Source organism: Callospermophilus lateralis, chromosome 4 (assembly GCF_048772815.1).
Source record: "Callospermophilus lateralis isolate mCalLat2 chromosome 4, mCalLat2.hap1, whole genome shotgun sequence".
In the NCBI taxonomy this organism is placed as follows: Eukaryota; Metazoa; Chordata; class Mammalia; order Rodentia; family Sciuridae; genus Callospermophilus; species Callospermophilus lateralis.
Window position 1 is genome coordinate 101,107,933 of NC_135308.1, and position 23,578 is coordinate 101,131,510.

At 33.1% G+C, this 23,578-nt stretch overlaps 1 protein-coding gene across 1 annotated transcript in view; it reads left to right on the forward strand.

The window, feature by feature from the left end:
- Lrrk2 (leucine rich repeat kinase 2) overlaps positions 1 to 23,578 on the forward strand; it is a 128,444-nt gene that overhangs the window by 57,397 nt on the left and 47,469 nt on the right. Inside the window, exons 22-33 of the mRNA XM_076854312.1 lie at positions 1,233 to 1,302; positions 1,769 to 1,986; positions 4,290 to 4,540; positions 4,824 to 4,972; positions 8,874 to 8,967; positions 11,241 to 11,427; positions 12,554 to 12,735; positions 14,854 to 15,083; positions 15,467 to 15,594; positions 16,969 to 17,187; positions 20,659 to 20,860; positions 21,888 to 21,976. Coding sequence (XP_076710427.1) covers positions 1,233 to 1,302; positions 1,769 to 1,986; positions 4,290 to 4,540; positions 4,824 to 4,972; positions 8,874 to 8,967; positions 11,241 to 11,427; positions 12,554 to 12,735; positions 14,854 to 15,083; positions 15,467 to 15,594; positions 16,969 to 17,187; positions 20,659 to 20,860; positions 21,888 to 21,976 — 2,019 coding nt within the window. The remainder of the gene's footprint in view (positions 1 to 1,232; positions 1,303 to 1,768; positions 1,987 to 4,289; positions 4,541 to 4,823; positions 4,973 to 8,873; positions 8,968 to 11,240; positions 11,428 to 12,553; positions 12,736 to 14,853; positions 15,084 to 15,466; positions 15,595 to 16,968; positions 17,188 to 20,658; positions 20,861 to 21,887; positions 21,977 to 23,578) is intronic.

Consider the following 23,578-nt stretch of genomic DNA (forward strand, 5'->3'; position numbering starts at 1 on the left):
AAATTCTATGTATATAGTTTTCTGACTCAATCTTTCTGCCTTTAAGTTTCCTTATAGTTAAAGCACAGGAGAAAGAGTAGATGCTTTCTAAGGTAATTTTGACACTAAAATGCTTTCTTTTATCTTCATGATGGGGCTCTTAGTTTTTAGTTATACCTATATTTTCCCCATGATTATAAATGCCATTTATTCCATTAAAATTTCACAGTTGTTTCCATATAAAAAGATTCTCTTCTAAAAAAAATCTGTTATCCAAATTTCTTTTTAAAAGTGTCACAACACTCACCCAGGCATGATGGTACATGTCTGTAATATCAGCTACTTGGGATGCTGAAGCAGGAGGATCACAAGTTTGAGGATATCCACAACACCTAAGTGAGACCCTGTCTCAAAATAAGATTTTAAAAAAGAACTGGGAGTAGAGCTCAGTGGCAGAGCACCCCTGGATTCAATCCCCAGTACTAAAAATCAGTCTGCCAATCAATCAGTCAATATGGCAATACTCAATATTAGCAAAGATACAGAGATGGAGATTTCCCCACACTGCTTATAGACATATAAATTTGTGATATGCCTAGAAAGTTTTTTGACAATATGTGAAAATGTCTTTAAGCCTTTTTTAAAAAACTGTATTAATAATATTAATTTATTTTTCAGAGTGGCACTTCTTTGCACATCCTTTTGAGGATTTGCAAGGCTTTACTTCTGTTTTTTTTTTTTTTGTCTTACTATAGGTTATATATAAAAGATTATTGCAGACAGATGTGTGCTTGTACACATCTGTAATCCCAGAAACTCAAGAGGCTAAGGCAGGAGGATCACAATTTGAAGGCCAGCCTAGACAACATACCTAGACCCTCAGCAACTTAGCCAAGCTCTGTCTTAAAATAACATTTAAAAATTAAATGCTGGCAGTGTAGCTCAATGGTAAAGCACCTCAATCTCCAATACCAAGAGATTGGGGTGGGCATTATTGAATCCACTTTCTTCTGTTTTTGTCATTTGCTTTTTTATTTTATTGTATTTTTAAATAGACACATAGATTTTTATGTTAAGTTTCTTACTTTGTAATTTACCCCATTGTTTTTGTTCTCAGAAAGCTATTTCTTATCTGGATACAAGATAATATATTTACCTCTTCTTCAGATAAATATATTATTAAATATTAAATATGTGGCTATTAAAAAAATCTGATTGCAATTTTATTATAAACATCATTATTTGTTTATTAGGGGCCTATTTTTGATCATGAAGACTTACTGAGGCGAAAAAGAAAAATATTTTCTTCAGATGATTCACTCAGTAAGTATTTGGAAGTAATCAAAAGTAAGTAGATATTTTGAGCAAAATACAGTGCTTTGTTAAATTTTCTCTGATTACTTAAAATTTATTGGTGCCAAGTTCATCTCACATAAATTTTATATATGTGAGTCACTTAATGATTCCACAGGCTATAGAAAAATGAAATAGTTATAAAATTTAAAAATTACCTTTTATGAATATTATTGAATATTTACCTTTTTATGAGTTTTCTGAAATCTAAATAATACCACTGCAAAGGCCACTCTTCATTTCCTTCTCCAGTTTTTGTTTGTTTTTTAATTTACTGTCTGTCTTTGTCACTGGGATACAATCTCTGTAGGTTGATTTTCTATTGAATCTCCAGTGCCTTGAAGACAGCCTTACACTAATAGGTTCTCAGTAAACTTTTACCACGTGAATTAAAATCGTTTGCTTACAATCCATTGTTTGTTTGTTTTTGACAAAGGGTCATCAAAACTTCAGTCCCATATGAGGCATTCAGACAGCATTTCTTCCCTGGCTTCTGAGAGAGAATATATTACATCATTAGACCTTTCAGCAAATGAACTCAGAGATATTGATGCCCTGAGCCAGAAATGCTGTATAAGTGGCCATTTGGAGCATCTTGAAAAGCTGGAGCTTCACCAGAATGCACTCACGAGCTTCCCACAGCAGCTATGTGAAGTAAATTTAATTCATTCTTATAACTCACAGGACACAGCAAGTGATATTGCATTGATTTTTAACTCTCGTGGTTAAATCTTTCTCAAGCAGGCTCTCTGTTTTGTTATTGGACAATAATTCCCCAATTCTTCTAGTTTCCATGGAGTTGTCTTAGTCTGTGTGGTGTTAAGGGACATCTTGGAGGGCAGGCAGTGGAAATACAGACCTGGCTGAAAAGAAGCTCCAGGTTCTGTTCTGATAATGCAGTGTCCACATTATAGTATCAAGCTTGTATGTGGATTATGCCTTCAGTTATTTAATTCTAAGAAGACAACTTATTCTTTTTAAAATGCATTGGGTAGACTAGAATTAAACCAGGTTTTGTAGCATTGATTTGGACTTAGCTACCAGCTGTGTGATAATAAGTTGTCACTCATCCTGCACTAAACCATCATCTCCTCGTCAGTAAAATATAGGGATTCAACTAAATGATTATGATGGCAATTTTTTTAGTTTTAATATTATATGTAACTTAAAATTGATCTTTTTACATAAAGTTCCTATTTTGTATGAGTTATAGTATGACATAGTTGATTGATAAGGTAGTCTTCTGCATATTGACTTTGCTTAATACTTTTATATACTCTGGATCGGAATAGTTTTTAAAGCCAAAGGACATTCCATGGTTAATTAAAATGATCTTAAAATAGACTGAATTCTTGAAATGAATTGCAAAATGTGATAAAGAATTATACCTATTTTCTTAAAACCAGTTTTGATGAAAATTCATTTCCTATTTTTCTATTCAATTGAACTTCATAATTTTGAGAGATTTTAAAAGCAAACTTACGTGTGTATTTAAGTGTATTTAAATGGTCTTTCTCTTACAGTCTGGAGATCTATAGGAAGAGATAAAAGAATGAAAGGGGACCTTTCTGCCCCCATCCCTGTATTGAAATGTATTTTCTTTTTCTTCTCTCTTTGGCTGGGGCTGAACTCTTCAAGTCACCCTGGTTTCACTTTAAATGTCACCTCTTCGTCCTGTGCTTCTCTTTTCTGTGCCCTTTCTCAAGACTCTGTGGGTTGCTCACCTGGTTTACACTGACGCCTACTCCATGCATTCCTTCAATTCTCATTCACTCATACATTTTGATTTAATGTATTTTGCCCTCACTGAACTATGAACTGCTGGAGACAGGGATTGTTTCAGCTTTGTGGCTGTCTATCCCCAAAGCCTCCCAAAGTCTGATACGCGAGAGGCTCAATAGATATGCACTGAATTAGTTTATGGAGGAATTAATGGCTGTCATCGGGTAAGCCTTCAATAATATTTGTTACATGAGCAAGTAAAAGAAGAGGAGAATTGGGCCTAGGTAAAGAGAATTTGAAGAGAGCATGAGAAAATAGACATATTAAGGCATTCAATGCCTAGACCAGTTCAGAACCTCTCTCAAATAACACCAGTGGGAGGCACTTTTTGTGACTGCCTGCAAGGTCTCAGTTGTATCTTTTTACAAGAAAATTTTCCAATTTAAACTTGGGAGTAAGTAATTAAAAATTCTTTTCTTCTGAATAAATAAAGGCAGGAATCTTAAAGGAGCTGGGGTGAAGCCATTAATAAGTCGCTGTAATCACATCAAACTCTAGAATTTCTTGTGAGGAAAAACAAATTGATATACAAAGAGGAACACAGAGATGTGATTTGTTCTAGGTATTTCAGCCCTTTGATGGAAAACTAAACCTAAAATTTTTTTTAAATTGACATAGTATGTAAATACAGGCTTACTATTATCGTTGAAAAACTAGAAATTGCTTAGAAATAGAAACTGGAGATCTGAAACAAAGTTCAGTAAATAAGAGGAAGTTCTAAAATGAAATGTGTATTCATATGTAACTATTATTATTTGTTTTAAAATGTGTAACATTTTCTAAAAGGTAGTATTTTAAAAAATGTTTTCGTAGGATCATGTTGTTTATTCATTAAATCATGAATTCAAATATTTGTGGAGGCCTACTTTGCTTCCCTCTTGCTCTTTGCAGAAATAATTTACAAAAAAAAGTTGAATTATAGTCTCAATTCTGTTATTATGAACCTGCTTTTGACAGATTAGCTATAGTATTTTTCCTGATCTTACTCTTACTATAATGGAGATGGTTGGACCAGTAGTATTTTTACTGAAATTCTGCTGTAACTTGTGTTTTTAATTAAAAAAAAAAAATTCTCTGATGGTTCTAGTTACCAGAGATATGAAAGCAGAAATAGTAGCCAAACTTAAGTTTCTCAGATGATTCATTTTAGAATTTTAAAAATATTGTCTTTTCAGACTCTGAAGTGTTTGACACATTTGGATTTGCACAGTAATAAATTTACAACATTTCCCTCTTACTTGTTGAAAATGAATTGTATGGTCAACCTTGATGTCTCTCGTAATGACATCGGACCCCTGGTAGTTTTGGATCCTGCAGTGAAGTGCCCGTCGCTAAAGCAGTTTAACCTGTCATATAACCAGCTTTCTGCTGTTCCTGAGAACCTCTCAAATGTGGTGGAGAAACTTGAACAGCTCGTTTTAGAAGGGTAAGAAGACGATTCATTAAAGATAGCAGGGCTGCATTACCTGGAACTTTCTAGGATTTGTAAAATATGCTTACATTTCCATTGCAATGAGTTTTAAACAAAAATATAGTAAAAGACTGAGGCAATCATTGTTACAGTTTTTATTGGTTGACTTGTTTTCACAACCTATTTTAAAATGAATATATATGCTTTAATGCTATTGTTTGAAGGAAAATTGTTTTTTTTCCCATGCTAGCTTATGAGTTTATGAAATTTAATCCTCATTTTTGTCTTTTATAACTAGAAATAAAATATCAGGGATATGTTCCCCTATGAGCCTGAAGGAACTAAAGACTTTAAACCTTAGTAAAAACCAAATTTCGTCTCTACCAGAGAACTTTCTTGAGGCTTCTCCGAAAGTGGAGAGTTTCAGTGCCAGAATGAACTCTCTTGGTAAGTGTTCAGTGTGGGCCTCCTCCTTACCAGAACTTTGAAGGATGTGTCATGTATGGATATTTTAGGTGGGAATTTAAGGGTGCTGTTTCATAAATAAAGTTAGCAAATTGATAATAAAAAATAAAGAGATATCCAGCCATGAAAAGACATAGAGGGAATTTAAATATATATTTAAGTGAAAGAAGCCAATCTGAAAAGGCCACATACTGTTTGATGCCATTTATCAGATGATCTGGAAAAGGCAAAACTATGGGGACAGGAAAAAGGAACAGTGGTTACCAGTGATTTGGAAGGAGGGAGGAATCACTAGGTGCCACACAGATGATTTTCAGGGCAGCGAAGCTACCCTATGTGATGATATAATGGTGGGCACAAGTTATGTACTTTGTCAAAATCCATAAAATCCACAATATGAGGGGTGAATCCTAAAGTAGACCACAAACATTGGGTGGTCATGATGTCATAAAAATGCCAAACTAATGCAAGTTGTTAATGCCAGGGGGAAAGCATGTGGGGAGGTGGAGGTGGTGTTGAGGGGAGAAGGTGTATATGAAAACTGTGTTTTCCATTAAATTTTCTGTAAACCTAAAGCTTCTCTAAAAAAGTTCTGTAAAAATATCTCTAATTAAACGATAATTAGCATGTCACTGTTGTCATAAGCAAAAAAGATAGTTACTTGGCTTAAAATAGTAATTACACTGTGGTTCCTTTTGGTCTAAACAAAAATGCACCTGTCCGTCTGAATTGGATGAAGCATCCTCATGGGGTATTGAGTTTTCTACTGAAATTTCTTCAGCAAGTTTGGGGGATTATAAGTGCAATTCTATTACTGCTGCTGTTTTAAGAAATAAAACTTAATGGTTTTCAAATTAGTAAAGTTAATGCATGTCCAGTTCAGTTCTTGCTTTTTGTAGGACACTACTCCAATATTCAATATGATCATTATCTCGATTGAAAGTTGGGGAAGATCCTAACTTAGAGTGTCAGTTAATACAGGGTGTTATGTTCATTTGGATTCTAGCTGAATGTTCTAATATTATGGGACAAAATACATTTATGGCAATACATAAGTATTCCCCATTTTTTATTTTAATGAGGATGACATGATTTTGTCACTCTTGTGATTATTAAACAGCCAACTCAGTAAGAGAAATTCTTAACACTGTTTAATAGCAGAATAGAGTTTGAGTACCTGTTTCAAAATGTTCTCATTTGTCAGAACTTTCAGAAGTTAGTGATTATAAAAGTCATTTTAATTTGCATAATATTTTCCTCCTTTTTCAAAATGTCCCTCTTATTCTCACACTATTCTGAGTATTGACCATATTCTTATCATGAATCTGAAACTGGGTCACAGTTTCAGAGATTCCAGTTCATAATCAATTGGCTCTTTTTCTTTGGGCCTATAGTAGTGCAGCATAGAAAGGTGGGTGCATGTAGAGGTGGTAGAGGTGGCTGCCTGTCTCATGGTGGTGGAAAGTGAATAGAGAGCAAAAGGGCCTAGGTAGGGTTCCTATATGCCCTTCAGAGGCAAGCCCCACTTACTAGAGGTTCCACCAACTCCCAATAGTGCCACGGGCTGAGGACCAAGCCTTCAACAAATGTCTTTGGGGGACATTGGAAATCCAGGATATAACAGAACTATACAACCTTAATGGTTTGCAAAGTGGTCTTATGTTTAGAAAATGACCAAAGGAGGGCATCTGAGTGAGGCCACTAACCTTTAAAAATAATCCCATGTGAAACGAATTTTCAGTTCTTTGATGTGGAGTATTTTCCACATACATAGCATCTGAACCACACGACTTTTAATTCTTAGTAGAGAGTCATTTCTATTTATTCATTTTGTCACAACTACATTTTGTAAACAGGTGAGGTACAATTTGTATTGCTTTGCTCCTCAGGAAAACAGCTTCTGAAAATGTCTTAGAACATTTTGACCTTTAAAGATTTTTTAGATAAAATATAACCCATAGTTTACCCTTGAAAATGCTAAGAAATAATTTCTCAAGCCATTTTCATAGAACCATAAATTTGTAGAACTAAAACATCTGGAATTAAGATTCTAGATGTTATGAGTTCCTCTGGTCTGACTGCACTGTTTCACAGATGAGAGAACAGGCTGTCTGATTTGCTCAGTTTTCCAAATTGTGTTCCACATGCCTTTATTCCTGGAGGTAACTTATGTTGTATTTCCCTCTTGAAAAATTATCAAATATGCTGTAATAGTGAGAATTCTGAGATACTCTATTTTACATAATGTTTCCCAAATCTCATAAGATCATGTGATGAAATAATACTTTTATTAAGTAACCTTCTTAATTTTTCCATAAAGCACTTTTTTACTAGGTTATTATAGATATGCATAATATCATAGTTCATAATATCATAGTCCCTTTCCTCTACTGATCTTTCTCATATTTATTTATAGTTTTTTTAAAATTATGGATATACATAACTGTGAAATTACTGTGGTATATTTATATATGTACATAGGATAATTGGTCATTTTTTTTCAGCAATTCCTCCCCTTTCCCATTTCTCCTCCCTCCCCCTCAAGCCCCTTCCCCTACGTCACTGATCTCTTGACTATTTTCAAGGTACCCCCCCTTTTTTTTCCTCCTATTTTTGTCTAGCTTCTGAATATGACAGAAAACATTCAAAAACATTCACAGTGACTTATTTTACTTAGCATGATGTTCTCAATTTCCATCTATTTACCAGCAAATGACATGATTTCATTCTTCTCTCCGGCTGAGTAAAACTCCATTTTACATATATATATATATATATATATATATATATATATATATATATACACACACATATATATGTATATATATAAATAATATATAATATATAATATTTATATATTCTGGATATTAATGTCCTACCTGAGGAGCAGTGGCAAAGATCACATTTTCTTGTTCCATTCATCTGTTGATGAGCACCTAGGTTGATTCCATAGGTCTGCTATGGTGAATTGTGCTGCTATAAACATTGATGTGGCTGCATCCCTATAGATGTTGGTTTTAGATCTTTTGTGGGATAGCTGGGTTGGTCATATGGAGGTTCCATTTCTAGTTTTTGAAGCATATCTATACTACTTTCCAGAATGGGTCTAATTTACAGTCCCACCCCACAAAGTATGAATATACCTATCCCCCCACATCCTTGCCACCATTTATTATTATTTGTATTTTTGATAATTATCATTCTGAGTGAGATGAGATCTCAACGGAAAGATGTTGAATATTTTTTCATATATGGGCCATTTGTATTTCTTATTTTGATAAGTGTCTCTTTAGTTCTTTTGGCCATTTATTGTGTTATTTTTTTGTTTTAAGTTTTTTGAAATCTCTATATTCTGGATATTAATGTCCTACCTGAGGAGCAGTGGAAAAGATCTCCCATTCTGCAGACCCTCTCTTCACACTCTTGTTTCCTTTACTGTGCATAAGCCTTTAAATTTGATGCTGTCCCAGTTATTAATTCTTGGTTTCATGTGCTTTAGGACGCATAGGAACTCTTTTTCAGATGGTACCATGAATAATTTCTATTTTTATACTATACTGTGTATTAGCAAAGTGTTCAAATGTGTTTTGTTTTGGTTACTTAAGAGTAATTTAATTTTTGCCTTACAATTGTGGGATCCATGAGTTTATATTTATACAGTCATTTAAAAGCTTATAGACTAAAAATTCTGATCAGTATGTATTGTTTTATTGTTTGGCATAAATGTTAAAGATATTACCTTACTTTTAAAGTAAATGTTTTAGTACTGATGGTGTAAAATGGAAATTAAATCATGATGTCATTGGTAGATGTTCTTATTGAATTTAATAGAAATATGGTTAATGATTAAAATGTTCATTATCTCATTTTTATTTTATTTTAGCTGCTATGCCTTTCTTGCCTTCTTCTATAACAAGCCTAAAATTATCTCAAAACAAATTTACATGTATTCCAGATGCAATTTTAAATCTACCACAGTAAGTTTATTATTTTAATTTTAAAACCACACGAGATAGAACAGAACCTTTAGAAACATGGTTTTGATTTTGGCATATGAATTTAATTCATTTCTAAACTACTTGGTTTAAGGTTTTTGTATGTGTAAATGTTTTACTTTCACTAGACAAAATATCCAAGTCTTTAAACTTTTATATTAATTTATTGGGTTATTTTCTTGAAACAATTTAAGATTGTTTAATTAGTTGCTACATTATTGTATTCAAATGAAATTTCAAAATTTCAGTTGCTTTCAGAGGTTGATATGTTGCCAAAATACTACTAACTTTGAAGTCGTACCTAAACTATGTTTGAATGACATTTTTGACGTTTGGATAATTTTTTTATATTTATGTGGGGGGGATTTGGTTAATTTCATTGGAAATGAAAACTTTCTGTTAACTATAGATTCAGGCACTGATTACATCTCAAATGTGTTGTCATTTTAAATATTATTGTGTCACACATTATAAACCAAATATGTAAATATGTACATATATACATATGTGGACAAATCATGCTTCTTATAATCTAGTCATAGAAGGTGTCAGGTGAACATAAAATACTTAAATTTAGCTTAGAATATGCCAGGCACTATCCTAACTGTTCTACAGTGGGCCATGTGTTTAATCTTCCTAATAATCCCGTAAGATCACTATTGTTATTATCTCCACTTTTTAAACTCAGTAGACAGATAAGGTACTTCCCCAGAGTCATAGTTCTTAAACAGTGATTGTATCAGCGTTAGCCTATCGACTACCATGGGAGCACCTATTGAATAGAGGTGGTCCTGTGTAATTAAACACAGTATACTCCTAAAAATATGTGTAAAAGCCACATATTTATGATATTTGGCTAAGAGATAACATGCCATAAAGAAAGTTTCCTCCCAGGGAACCAAAGATGTTATCCAGTCCCTATTACAATTATTCCTTAGGTACCATCCTCAGACTTAGGTTTTCATCAAATGGATGTATTTCTTGGGTTTTGCAAATGCACATGCATTTGGCCAGTTCAAGTCCTAGCTGAGGCTACTGAGGCAGTGCTTCAGGAAAACCTAGTGATTCTCAGCTTTGTCTCAATTGCATTGCTTGTCTCACAGGAAAGTTTCATCTCTAATATAGTCAAATTCCTTTTCTTGTTTTCCATGCATTTTAAAAAGATGACGAGGACAAAATATAGTAACATTTTGACATAAGAGCACTATGCAGACCTGAACTTTAGTCTATCAGGATGATTTACTATGTGAGCTTAGAATTAATTCTTTAATTTTCAAATACGCTGAGGAAAAGTGGTCAGTATGTAGTTGTAAAAGTCCAGGTCATCTTTAGTATAGTCAAATATACCACAGCCCTTGACTTTCTATTTTTCCTACATTCACACGCTCATGTGTGATGTGTTTTTTGCTATTTCCTGGTGTAACACTCCAGCATGAAAACAATCAGTTTGCATGGGGGGGCCTATTACATGCCACGTCCCCGCTCAGCGCTGTGATAATTACCACACTGACATAAGCAGGTAAGAAGCTACACCCATATTCAATGATAATTGACTCTAGTACTCAACCTAGGAAGAATCTCCTCGATAATGAGTGAAAATCATCCCATATAAATGAAAAATAGGGGCTACACATTTGCAAACCTTGAATAAAAGGCAGAAAATTTAATGGCCATTTTTAAGTGTTAAACATGGTATCTCATGTACCCCATTTGTAAAACATGGGGACTTTTCCTCATTCCGAGATTACTGACATTTTTATGTACCTGAAGTTGGAAAATTTGACTTCATTTTTTTTTCTTTCTTTAAAAAAAATCTTTAACTATCCCCAAGCCTCCACACCTTATGGTGTGCCATGTGATGTTTCAATAGGTATAGACATCATTTAATGTTCAATCAGGGTAAATATATCTATCTCCTCAAATGATTATTTATTTATGGTGAAAGCATACAAACTCCTTTCTTGCAGATTTTTTATTTTTCAAAAAATACACTATTGTTATCTATAGTCATCCTGCTGTGCAAGAGAATCAATTTTTAATGGTCCTTACATCAGTTTCCTTCCCAGTGAATCATACCTTTTTTTCCAACCCATGTATGCCTATATGAGTACACAAATTTATATGCATATTTATGTGTAAATAATGTTATTTTTAAACTTACTCCTTATATTCAGTTTGATGAAAATTACTTGTAATGTTATTCCATGTATTTTGGAAACCTCATTTGATTTTCATCTGAAATTGTATTGTTTTAGCTTGCGGTCCTTAGATATGAGCAGCAATGATATTGAATGTCTGCCAGGTCCTGCACACTGGAAATCTTTGAACTTAAGGGAACTTTTATTTAGCTATAATCAGATCAGCATCTTGGACTTGAGTGAGAAAGCATACACCTGGTCTAGAGTAGAGAAACTACATCTTTCTCATAATAAATTGAAAGAGGTAAGAAACTTTATTTAATATTATTGACAATTTTAAAGTATGTTTTGTAATTTGCATTATTGCAAATTATTGTTTTAAAATCTGTTATTTGATATATTTTTTATTACTTTAGATGTAAGATGTAATCATACCCTGTGGTAAATAAATGTAATAATATGCCTTAATTTTTTTAAAAATAATTTTTGTGCTATATTTTAAAGAGTTACACAAATATGCTCTATTATTTATGAATGCATGTAATGATACAAGTGTCTTTGTGTCACTACATTTTTACTATGAACCGACTCTCAGTTACTGTACATTTTTCCAGGTGCAACTTAGCTATATATAGCCTGTGTTTTTACAGATTTTCTTTCCGCTCTTCGGAAATTTCTGCTTTCCTCCACTGTGCTACCTTTCAACAAAATAGATTAGCCTCCTTTGCTTTGATCTGTTTCCTTTGTTGTAAATCTGAAGATGATTATACACATGTCTCAGAAAATATTTTTTCTTGTCAAGTTCAAATCTACTGCCTATAAAAACAAACAGCAACAAAAAAGAGTCTTATACTAAAGGTTCAGAATAACTGAATACTTTTATTTTTAATACCTGATTTTTTTGCCAACCAGTGAATGTTTTCTGCCATAAATGTAATATAGACTGCTTAAAAATTTGGAATAGGAAAACAAAAAACCCTACTCCAATTAGGTTGCTATCTAAAGTATAAACATTTGGTTGTATCTTAACAATAATACATTCCATGTACGTTTGTAATGAATTTTTCTTCAACGTTTCCTAAAGAACGTAGGCAGCCTGGAAGCCACAGATAGTGGATTTGGATAACTATAAAAAAATTCTTTACTTCCACTGTTGTGAGGAGATGATCTCCCAAGGGAGATTGGGTTTTGAAAGTTAGAAGTAAGTTGCATAGATTGGGGCTGAGTTCTTTACACGGATGTTTTGTTTTTATAACCTGGATACGGGACACTTAAGACAAGCCTTTGGAGCGTTTTCAAGCTCTGTTGAAAGGTTGTGCAAGTCGCTGATGGAATCTTGGGATTTTTCTTGTTTCCTGTCATCTTGTTTCCTGCCAGTGTACTTCTCTTCCTTCCCACCAACAGGTTTTGCCCTTTTTTATTTCATTAAGATTCCTCCTGAGATTGGCTGTCTTGAAAATCTGACATCTCTTGATGTTAGTTACAACTTGGAACTGAGATCTTTTCCCAATGAGATGGGGAAATTAAGCAAAATATGGGATCTTCCTTTGGATGAATTGCGTCTTAATTTTGATTTTAAACACATAGGATGTAAAGCCAAAGACATCATAAGGTCAGATAATTCTATATTTTTTAAAAAATCAATTCTGTCTCAGATGTCCTCAGTCTGTGATTTTGATGGATATATGTTACAATTTAGGAAAAATGAATAGTACTATTTGACATTAATATTCTATGTGCCATTTGCCTTTAATTTAATGGGTAGGTTGTTATGGTGCTACTGCCAAGATTTTCATTCCTTGTAGCCAAGCTAATGTTGAAGGAGTGGCTTCTCCTTACCATTCTGATCAGTAGAAATAGATTCTAGCAGAAAATATATACTACTATGTATTTGGTTTCTTGTTACCAATTATATAATCTAAAGAAATACAGCAGAGAATAATAACTGCTCACACTGCATTTCATATAAAAAATAGTTAACATGTCTATTATAATCGATGGCATTTTAGTTACTGACATGATAGATTATTAATTTTTATTTTCCTATGAGAATGAATAACCTACTCATCTTGATTGTTTTTGAAGCTTCCTGAACTTCGCAAATATTACTGTCTTTAAACTTAAAATATCTTCAATAATAGATTTGATTCTACCTGTTGTTCTCTTTTAGCCTGTTAGTCTTATTACTGTATCCTCATAAAATATTTTATTCCCTTTCCTACAAAATGACTCCAGTTATCTTGCAAGCCTCAGCTCAATGAACATCTCTCAGTATATCCTTACCTTGACTGTAGTACCCATCAAGGCAGGGATCAAGGACATGTACACTCTCTATTTGATTCCTGGCACCCAACACAGCGCCTGGTTTACAGGAAGATTTAAGTGTTTTACACTTAAGCAATACTCTACTGCTTCAATTCTATTAAATGTATATTTAATTTTTTTGCCTGTTTCTATGAGGAAGGGTTCAATTTTCTGTACTTCTGAGCTTGATTTAATTGTAAAGAAAAGTATTTGTCACCTTCTGTGCCTAACACAACCACCCTTCATCCTGCATAATTACCTGTTTCTCTTCCTGAAATTGGAAATGGCACTTACATAATAGTTGGTTTCATTCTTACTAAACATTTAGAAGAATTAGTTTCCAATGTATTATGCCATATTTTATCAAGCTACCATATAATGAAATATTTAAAAATGCATTTAACGATTTTAGAAAAGACAAAATACCCGGAATAGCTTATAAATTGTAAGCATCATTTGCTTTTTTGACTTTTTTTTTCAAAGAGTGGCAAATTCTTAATTAATAAATCAATTAAAATAATGTTGCCTTTTGATCATATCATCAGGAATCCTGGTCACATTAGTTATTGGTATGTATCAGTCAGTATTCTCTAAAATTTGCTTATTATTTAATTTTAAACTGTAGCAACATTTCAGCATAGTTTCAAATATGTCTTTCTCTATCCATTATATTTTTGATAACATTTTAAATCTATTATTTTAAAGGTGGTTTTGTTTGGCTTACATGTAGCACTTCTAATTTGTTTCAGTTATGTTTACATTGATTATTAGTAATAGCAATATATTAATATATGCTGTTAGTGTCAAAGTTTATATATACATTTATATTGTAACCAATAGGAGCTCCTTATTTGTATACATTATACATATGCATCATTGTATATAAAAATATATATAGATCATATATACTATATATAATATATGTATACTCCCAAACCAATATAACCTCATTATCAAACTTTAGTATGCAATACAGTATGCAATACACTCTACCTTTGTTCTGAATCATATGGGCATTACAAAATTTTTACATTTTACATATTTAGGATTGTAGTTGCACTATTTAAATTCAGATTGTACACATATACACAGATATCCCCACAATGACACATATATATGTATGTGTGTGTATATGGATATACACTGCATTTTAATTAGTATTACAAATGTGTTGGCGTTTTATTATTTCTGGTGATAGTGTAACATGCTGTTATATTTGGTAATGCTACAAACTTTATCAACTACTCTGAAATAACTAACAAAAATATGTATTAATAATGCACAGCAAGGTATTTACATTGTTAGTAATATGAACTATGCAGGGTTTTGCATACTGATATTCCAAAATATTCAATGTCTGAGAATCCTCCTAAATCCCAAATATATTATTAAGCAGTTTATTATTTTATTTTTCTTCAAATACCAGGTTTCTTCAACAGCGGTTAAAAAAGGCTGTGCCCTATAACAGAATGAAACTTATGATTGTGGGAAATACTGGGAGTGGTAAAACCACCTTATTGCAACAACTGATGAAAATCAAGAAATCAGATCTTGGAATGCAGGGGCCCACAGTTGGCATAGATGTCAAAGACTGGCCTATCCTAATAAGAGGCAAAAAGAAGAAAGACCTCATTCTAAACGTTTGGGATTTTGCAGGTATTTCTTTCTCTAGGTATTCATTTGTTTGCTTTTATCATTTATTCACAGCAGAAATTTAAAAACTTGACTTTTCTGTTCAAGTACAGCAAAGAGCTAGTAGTTATGGAATTATTTCAAAGTCATTTCAATCAATAGGGGCTGCTCAAGCTAACTACTTGATTGGCAGTGGATACGTACACTAAATGTTGTTTATCTCTGGTAAAATCCACTGTAGCCCTCCAAACATAACCTGTTGTTTTTCTCTTTTAAGATCAATAGTATTATCCTCCCACCATTTTTATAAAAAAAAAAAAATCTTGCCTATTACCTGGAAGACTGAAAAAAAACCCCAAAAAACCCAAACCTAACCAAAACCAAACCCCTCTCTAATCTTCATTTAGGTCGTGAGGAATTCTACAGTACTCATCCCCATTTCATGACCCAACGGGCATTGTATCTCGCTGTCTATGACCTTAGCAAAGGGCAGGCCGAAGTGGATGCCATGAAGCCCTGGCTCTTCAACATAAAGGTAATATGTTTAATCCCAGTTTTCGGGTCTTTGTATAATATAATTTATTTTAGGCAAACAATCTCTTCAAATAGGCAGGGTTTTTTTTTTTTTTTTTTTTTTTTGGGGGGGGGTGTTGTTTTTTGTTTTTGTTTTTTAGGTCAGAAGCATTAAATTTAGAGTTGGGAAATTTTTAGAGTGTGAAGTCATGAGGAGACAACAAAGAGCTCCATTTGATGAATGTTATCAGCTCCTGAGTCCTTTTATGCTGTTAAACTTGAAAATAAATATATTCACTGTTTTCCATCATAGTATTTTTAAATGGAAAGAGTACATGCTCATTGAGGGATGCTCCGTGGGCTCCCCTGTGAGCCTGAAGTCCTTTGGAACCCTCTGTCCGAAAATTTGGGAATGGACCTGGACTGCATTTGCAGTTGTTTTATAATCTGGATGATTTTTTGAAACTTCTCTTTTCTTGACTTTGTTCTCATCTACACATACAGTGATATGGGAGATATTATAGTGACAGTTATACCTGCTTAGTGACTTTTTTCTTTCATGGTAGACTACAGATTGAATGACTTTCAAGTGGATCCAGGAGATAAAATTGGCAAATATGGAAAAGAAAATATAAACCATGTTATATTACTTTGATGTAGTATGAGGATTTATTGAATGCTTTTATTTAGAAGCACATTTAGCAAATAACTCATTTTAAGCATGAAATAAAAAGGAAAGAAAAATAACACTACTACTTTAACGTAGGCCACTTGAAAAATGGTAAGAATTGTATTAAAAATGGACATAAAATGATTTATAAGCTTTTCTTAAAGATACATTTTTTTTTCTTTGAAGTTTAAGGAAATAGCTAGGTCCATTTTTTGTTGCTTTAACAGATGAACTGAGTCTGGGAAATTTATAAAGAACAGTGATTTATTTCTTACAGTTGTGGATGCTGACAAGTCCAAGATGGAGGGGTTGTTATCTTACGAGGGCTTCTTGCTGTGTCATTCCATAGCAGAAGGCAGACAGACAACAGGGTATACATGCAGGGAAGAAGGCAAGAGGAGAGAACCATATTCATCCTTCATTAGGAGCCCACTTCTGCAATGACAACTGATAAGAAAGAGCCCTCAGGTCCTAATCCCTACATAAGGGTCATCTCTCAACATTTTTGCCTTGGGAATTAAATTTCCAATATATGTACTTTGGGGGATACATTCAAACCATAACAAGAAGAAAAACAGTTATTATTTTCTTCTTCTAATGTTTTTTAGGTTTTCATTTTCATTCAACTGGATTTCATACAAAACAAATTTCAGCAGAAATATAAGGATATATCATTTGAAAGCAAACATTAGATTGTTTTTTTTCTTTCTTTTTTTTTCCCTATAGGCTCGGGCTTCTTCATCCCCTGTGATTCTTGTTGGCACGCATTTGGATGTTTCTGATGAGAAGCAGCGCAAAGCCTGCATAAGCAAAATCACCAAGGAGCTCTTGAATAAGCGAGGGTTCCCTGCAATACGAGATTACCACTTTGTGAATGCCACGGAAGAGTCTGACGCTTTGGCAAAACTTCGAAAAACCATCATAAATGAGAGTCTCAATTTCAAGGTAATATAGCTTATGCATACTGCAGGCTGGTAGATAAATATAATTTATTAATTCTCATGTTATGCAACTCTCTAGAAATGTTAGAAGTCTTGAGAAAAGAGCAATTATCTTAAAATTGTGGGTTTATTCATAGCCCTTAGAATTATTACCTTCAATTTGATAATTACTTATTTATACCAGACCTCATTTGTCATTCATAGAAATAGGAATAAAAAGTAATTACAGGATCCTGAGAGAATCTAAGAGGATGTTTCTGGGACATTGAGAAAATATTACTGAGAGACTGAGTGCTTCTGATGCCCTTTCTCTCCCAACTTCCCATCAAATTAACATCGGGGTCTTGAGATCATCAACTTCTATTGGCTCTTGTTTCGCCATCTCCTTTCTTTTGGAGTTTCTACTTTATGCACAGCTTGATCTTCCTAGTGGCTCCTTCATGTTTCTGGTTCTTGTGATTCCCATTCCAGTTTTTTCCCCCTTAGTCTTTTGAGACTTTTGAGACAACTCTTTCATTTATTGGTCAAGATCATTAATTTGGTTTTCAGCAGCATCTAAATTATTACTTAGTTCATACAAACTAGGTTTTTTATTTTAGGACTTTAAAAAATTCCCAAAGTTCTCTTCTGGTAAGTCAGATATTCATATAATATAAACATATTTGTCATCAGGGAGAATACTTTTTAAAAAATACTTGCAGGAGAAAGAAATCTTCCTGGGGTTCTAACGGGAACATGGTATAGACTGTACTGGAAAACACTGGATAGTTCAGCATGACCAAATGATGAGGAATTTCATTTGGACTCAGTTGGGTTAGCTCATTAGCACTAATGATTGAGATCATGGTTTTTAGCCAGAGTCCTGTTTGGCCTGGGAAGTCCCAGCATAGTGATTAATAGTGTTCCAGTACATTCTAGAAGCATTCCAATTTGGATGATAAATTAAGTGATCACCCTGGTTATTACTCCATGTTAGCTAGTTAGCTTGGTTCTATTCCATTTCCACAGGTTGTGCTCCAACTCAAAACCCAATGAGCCATTTATAAATGTGTTGGTCTTTGTGCTTGTATGCTTGTATCTTTTGATACACGCTTATTACAGTTATTAAAATATTTTACTGAAGGTGGATTAGTAGTGGCATTTTATGTAAGAAGAATGCATTATATCTTTGAAGATGTTTCTACTCTCTGTGGGAGATAGAATTTGAGAGTAGTTCACTTTTAAAAAAACAAATAAAATACTGGTCATTTGGAGAAATTTGCTGTTACTTAAAATATTTTAATAATTTTCCTTTTTTCATTGCTGCCAAAATATATATCAAATTGTAGAAGACCTTTTTGTGGAGAATGAATTTGTTTTTGAAAAACCTGAATTTAGTTGAAGCAAAATTCTATAGAAGAAGTGTTGATTCATTAAGCTGAATTAATACTGCTTTTTGGCTAGTAGCAAGATATCACAATCAACAAGGCCAATTTTCTTCTTGCACTTATAAATGAACTTTAAAGGTAACTCTACATAAGGAAGAAAACAAATACTTTGAACAATGGCAGTATTACTTAAAGAAAGATATACTGCTAATGGATGTATCAATTTTTTTTTAAAGAGAGAGTGAGATACAGAGAGAGAGAATTAGAGAGAAATTTTTTTTTAAATATTTATTTTTTAGTTTTCGGCGGGCACAACATCTTTGTTTGTATGTGGTGCTGAGGATCGAACCCGGGCCTCATGCATGCCAGGCGAGCGTGCTACCACTTGAGCCACATCCCCAGCCCTGGATGTATCATTTTGACATACTGGTTTGAAAACCCTCTGGATTTCTTTGTAGACCAGTGACTCTTTCAGATGATCCCAGGTTGGTGAGGCTGCTGGAGCCTGCATATTCTTTCTCCCTGAAATGCTTCAACCTGTCTTCAAACAGCAGCTTTTAATTGATTAGAATCTTATTTCCCCCTCCCATTTATTTTCATCTTTCCTTTTATCTTGTCTATTCTCTAATATTTCCCTAGCCTTATAAACAGAGTCTTTAGAATACATATTTTTCTTTTCTTTTTTTTTGGCTCAGCCTGGTGATGGCCTGATAATGAAGGTAAAAGGAGATGCAGGAAAAAAACAAAGTCAGCGCTGACAATAATGCTTAATATCAGAACAGGCTTCTCTTTCTGGCCCTGTGACCCAGCCCTATTCTGCCTATTCTGCTTTCTGTGAAACCTTTTTTTCTTCCTTAGATTAAAACATAAACTTCGAAAGTTCTGTTTCATCTTAACCTCTAAATAATAATAAAAAAATTATTAAAAGTGGGGGCTAGTAGAATTCTGTTTCATTTTCTTGGACAAAGGATGTAAGAAAACAGTTTTTTGAAAAACCATTTTTTGATGAACTTGGAAGTCAGTGACTATGGGTGCTGTATATCAGGTTCTTTAACCCTCTAGTTATAAGTAGGAAAAGAACAGTTAAATTTTTGTGTTTATGTGTGTCAAATAATACTGAATTTCTATTCATAATAAGTTTGCTTAAGTTATGGTAGTTATTGTCAGGTTAAAAATATATATATAAATTATCAGGGATCCAGAAATGGGCAGAGTTTGCCATCTGGTGGTTATTTAAGACATTTCAGTTACTATTGTTAAAGAAAATTGTATTTGTACTTAAAATTAGCTTTTTAAGGAAAAAAAAAAAAAAGATCAGTGTATGTATTTTCCAAAAACATTTGGAAAATACATTTACTATAGAAACTTTATAAGATACTATCATCTTAAGACAACTCTTTGAAAAGCTTACTTTATATGTTTTCAACTATTAAGCAGTGATTAGATTCCCAGTGGTTGCCTTCTTGAGACAGAATCATTGTGTTTAGATGATTTCTTATTTTCCCAAGTTCAAGGTTCCATGAGAAAAAATAGCTTGAGTGAGAAGACTTTATATCTCCAGGCTTAATTATTGATATTTACAGTTTGCCAATATAACATTTTTTAAACAACAAGCACAGAATTTAGCGTTTTACCTCTAGGTGTGAGTATTTTATCTAATAAAAAAGTGTCCAAAGTTCTTTAATAGTTACTGATGTCATATGCTAGCATGTTGATTGCATATAAGCCTAAGGCTTTAGAAAATAGAAAATCCTTTTGTTATGGCTAGCAATTTATCTTTTTTTTTTTTTGGCCAGGAAATTTCCAGATGATTAGATAAATATTTTTGTGCAAATAGCAAATAAAAATAAAAATTAAAAAAGTGTATATAAAATAGACTTGATAGTTCTTTCCAAATTGACCTGTGTCCATACTTTTCTTATTTCAATTTCATGTTCTATTCATTACAATTTAAATAGATTTACATTGTATCTCAATTTTGTTCACACATATATTTCTGAATGATATATCTATCATTTCTATAAAAATTATTAGCCCTGCATTTACCAAACACCTGTCAAATACAAAATAAAATAGGTTTTTATAGCTTATCATTTGCAATTTTATAGATTCGAGATCAGCCTGTCGTTGGGCAGCTAATTCCAGACTGCTATGTAGAACTTGAGAAAATCATTTTATCAGAGCGTAAAAATGTGCCAATTGAATTTCCTGTAATTGATCGGAAACGATTATTACAACTAGTGAAAGAAAATCAGCTGCAGTTAGATGAAAATGAGCTTCCTCATGCAGTTCACTTCCTAAATGAATCAGGTTTGTGTGTTTGTTTCACATTTCTTTTTTCAAAATGTGGTCATAGTTCTTTGTAAAAATGTGTCTTGATCTTGTATAGACTATATTTACAACTTAAGAGAATGTCTACAAAATTCTTACAACAGGCCACTGATTTTTAGAAGATCATTATGTGGATGGATGTTGAATAATAATCATGTCATGAAAAAATAATTTAGAAATCATCTAAGGACTTCTGAGCAGGAATTAAAACACGTGGGTTCCTGAACCCACATGAGTGTGGTTTTGCTGTTCAGGTGCTATTGAACACTGAACATACCCATATCCTTTCATAGAGTCAAATGAATTTAGTGGATGTCATAGTTATTTTTATGCTGTAAAGGATACTTTTTACTGCAATGGTTTACCTGGGTCATTTAGAGTCGAAGGCTGTCTGAGATGACGCAGCTCCTGATTGACAAATCTTGCTGTTTCATCACTCATGGATCTCATAGTATACCAACTGCAGCACTAATTGTGTCTTTGCCCAGAATTATCTTGCTAAAAATGTGGGAGTTAATTTGTGCATCTTGAGAAAGTGTCTGGGAAATTGTTTTTGATCCCTGAATTCTTTTATATGAAAAATATCTTATGTTGATGATAATCTATTCCCTTTTCTTATTATTCTTTAATTAGATAGACTGTGATAAGTTGTGTGTGTTTTTTAAAATCTGTATTGAAAATAAGATAAGTCTTTGGAGTGTACATTTAGAAAGTGAAAAGTAAATTATGGATTTTTATTTTTTATAAATATATGTTCTTCAATGCATGTATCTGAAATTTGCTTACATATGGTCAATTTATATAGTTCAAAAATAATTAATTTATAGTATTGAACTTTAGAGCTTGGGAACAGTATGCTCAGCCTCTAGTACTAGTGCTGCCACTAATTGTGCTAAAAGTTCCTTATCTGTAAGATAAGGTAGTTGGACCAGACTTTCTCCAAAGTTCCTCAGTATTCGTATGTTCTAGATTCCATGTTTCACTGTTTGATGAATTTTTGGCACAGGAGTCCTTCTTCATTTTCAAGACCCAGCACTGCAGTTAAGCGACTTATATTTTGTGGAACCCAAGTGGCTTTGTAAAGTCATGGCCCAGGTTGGTGTCTTACATTTTAGGGGTATTTGATTTGCAGAGATTGAAAATTTGAACAGATAGCACCCAGAGCACTGAGCATCTTAGCAGTTGTGTTCAGTTAAAATATTGTAAATATAGAAAACTACAGAATACTTCATGGAGAAGGCTTTTCGAAGAGCTTCATGGAAGAGGATATCTTAGAGTTCACTTTCGTGTCTCTCTTTCCAAGTCACATATAAACACTGTACCTTGTATTCTTTGCCACTTTTCTAGATCCTGATAATATGTTCAGTTTGGCTATTCATCTGGTCAATGAATAAAGGCCTTATGAAAATCCTTGGGGCAAACACATATGAGGAAATTGGGTAGATGGGCCTGTTGAAACCTCTACCTTGATAATATGGAGGGGAGTTTCCACTCTTAAGTGCATAGTCCAAACTGTATAAGCTTTTGAAAACTTTGGATGGTGGTGGTTATAATTCTCTTTTCTTCATTTGTACTCCATATGGAAAATAAGTTCTCCTACTTATAACCCAATGTCAATGAGTTTTATTAATTAGTTATAATAATTCTTCTTTATACATTTACCATAGAAAATCCCTAAAGTAGAATACATGAGCTCAGAGTTTCTCAGCCTCAACACCATTGATATACTTCTTTATTGCATATCATAGGATGATAGCAGCATTTTTGTCTATGTTTTCTGGATGCTATCTGCACCCTCACAGTTATGACAAGTAAAAATGAATCTAGACGTTGATAAAAAGTTTTCTGGGGGGTGCGAAATTCCTCCAGCTGAGAATGATTGTGTGTAGCTTAATCATAAACTGCAGTGAGTTCAGGGGGGGATATGTACTCATTGGTAATTATCTTGTTTATGATCAAAATTTATAGTTTTGCCTGTGGCTTGCTGAGGTCCTAAAATTATTATATATTTTTATATCAGAAATATCTGTTCCAATTAAATCATAATTAAGTTTCCTCAAATAATCTTGAATACTAACTCGTCAATTCCATCTAAGGATATAAAGGAAGGTATTTTGAAGAGAGAATTCAGTGGAGGCCAATTCTTATGCTATGGAATTTGAGAGCATATTGAAACATTATTGTAATTGGCATCTAATTGTAATGGGCCAGTTTTTTCTATTTTGTCATGTATTTTTAAGTTAGATTTTCATTCTTCTGCATGTGTGCCATGAAAAGTGTGATTTTACTCATCATCTATTAAATGATAACAGAACCAGTAATGGGACCAAAGGCACATGCTCTAGACTCAGCTTGACCTGTGTTGACATATCTTCTAAATACTAGTTTCTAACATTTCTTAACATTTTAAGCCCTTATCCATTCATAAAATGAGGATGATAACAATAGCTTCTTCAGTATTAATTACCTCTGTAGTTCCGTGTGAGCAGTAAATATTAGCTAATTTTATATTTGATGTAATTGTATAACATTATGCTAGGAAATGAAAAAAACATCTTTAAAACTGTAAAAATGTACTCATGTAGTTTTGGAAAGTGTGTCAGCTATGGAGAAAAATAAAACATATATGTAGGTAGATATATCTGGTAGTAAAGAGAGTTTTAAATATAACCTCCAGATTTTGTTGTTGGCAGCTAT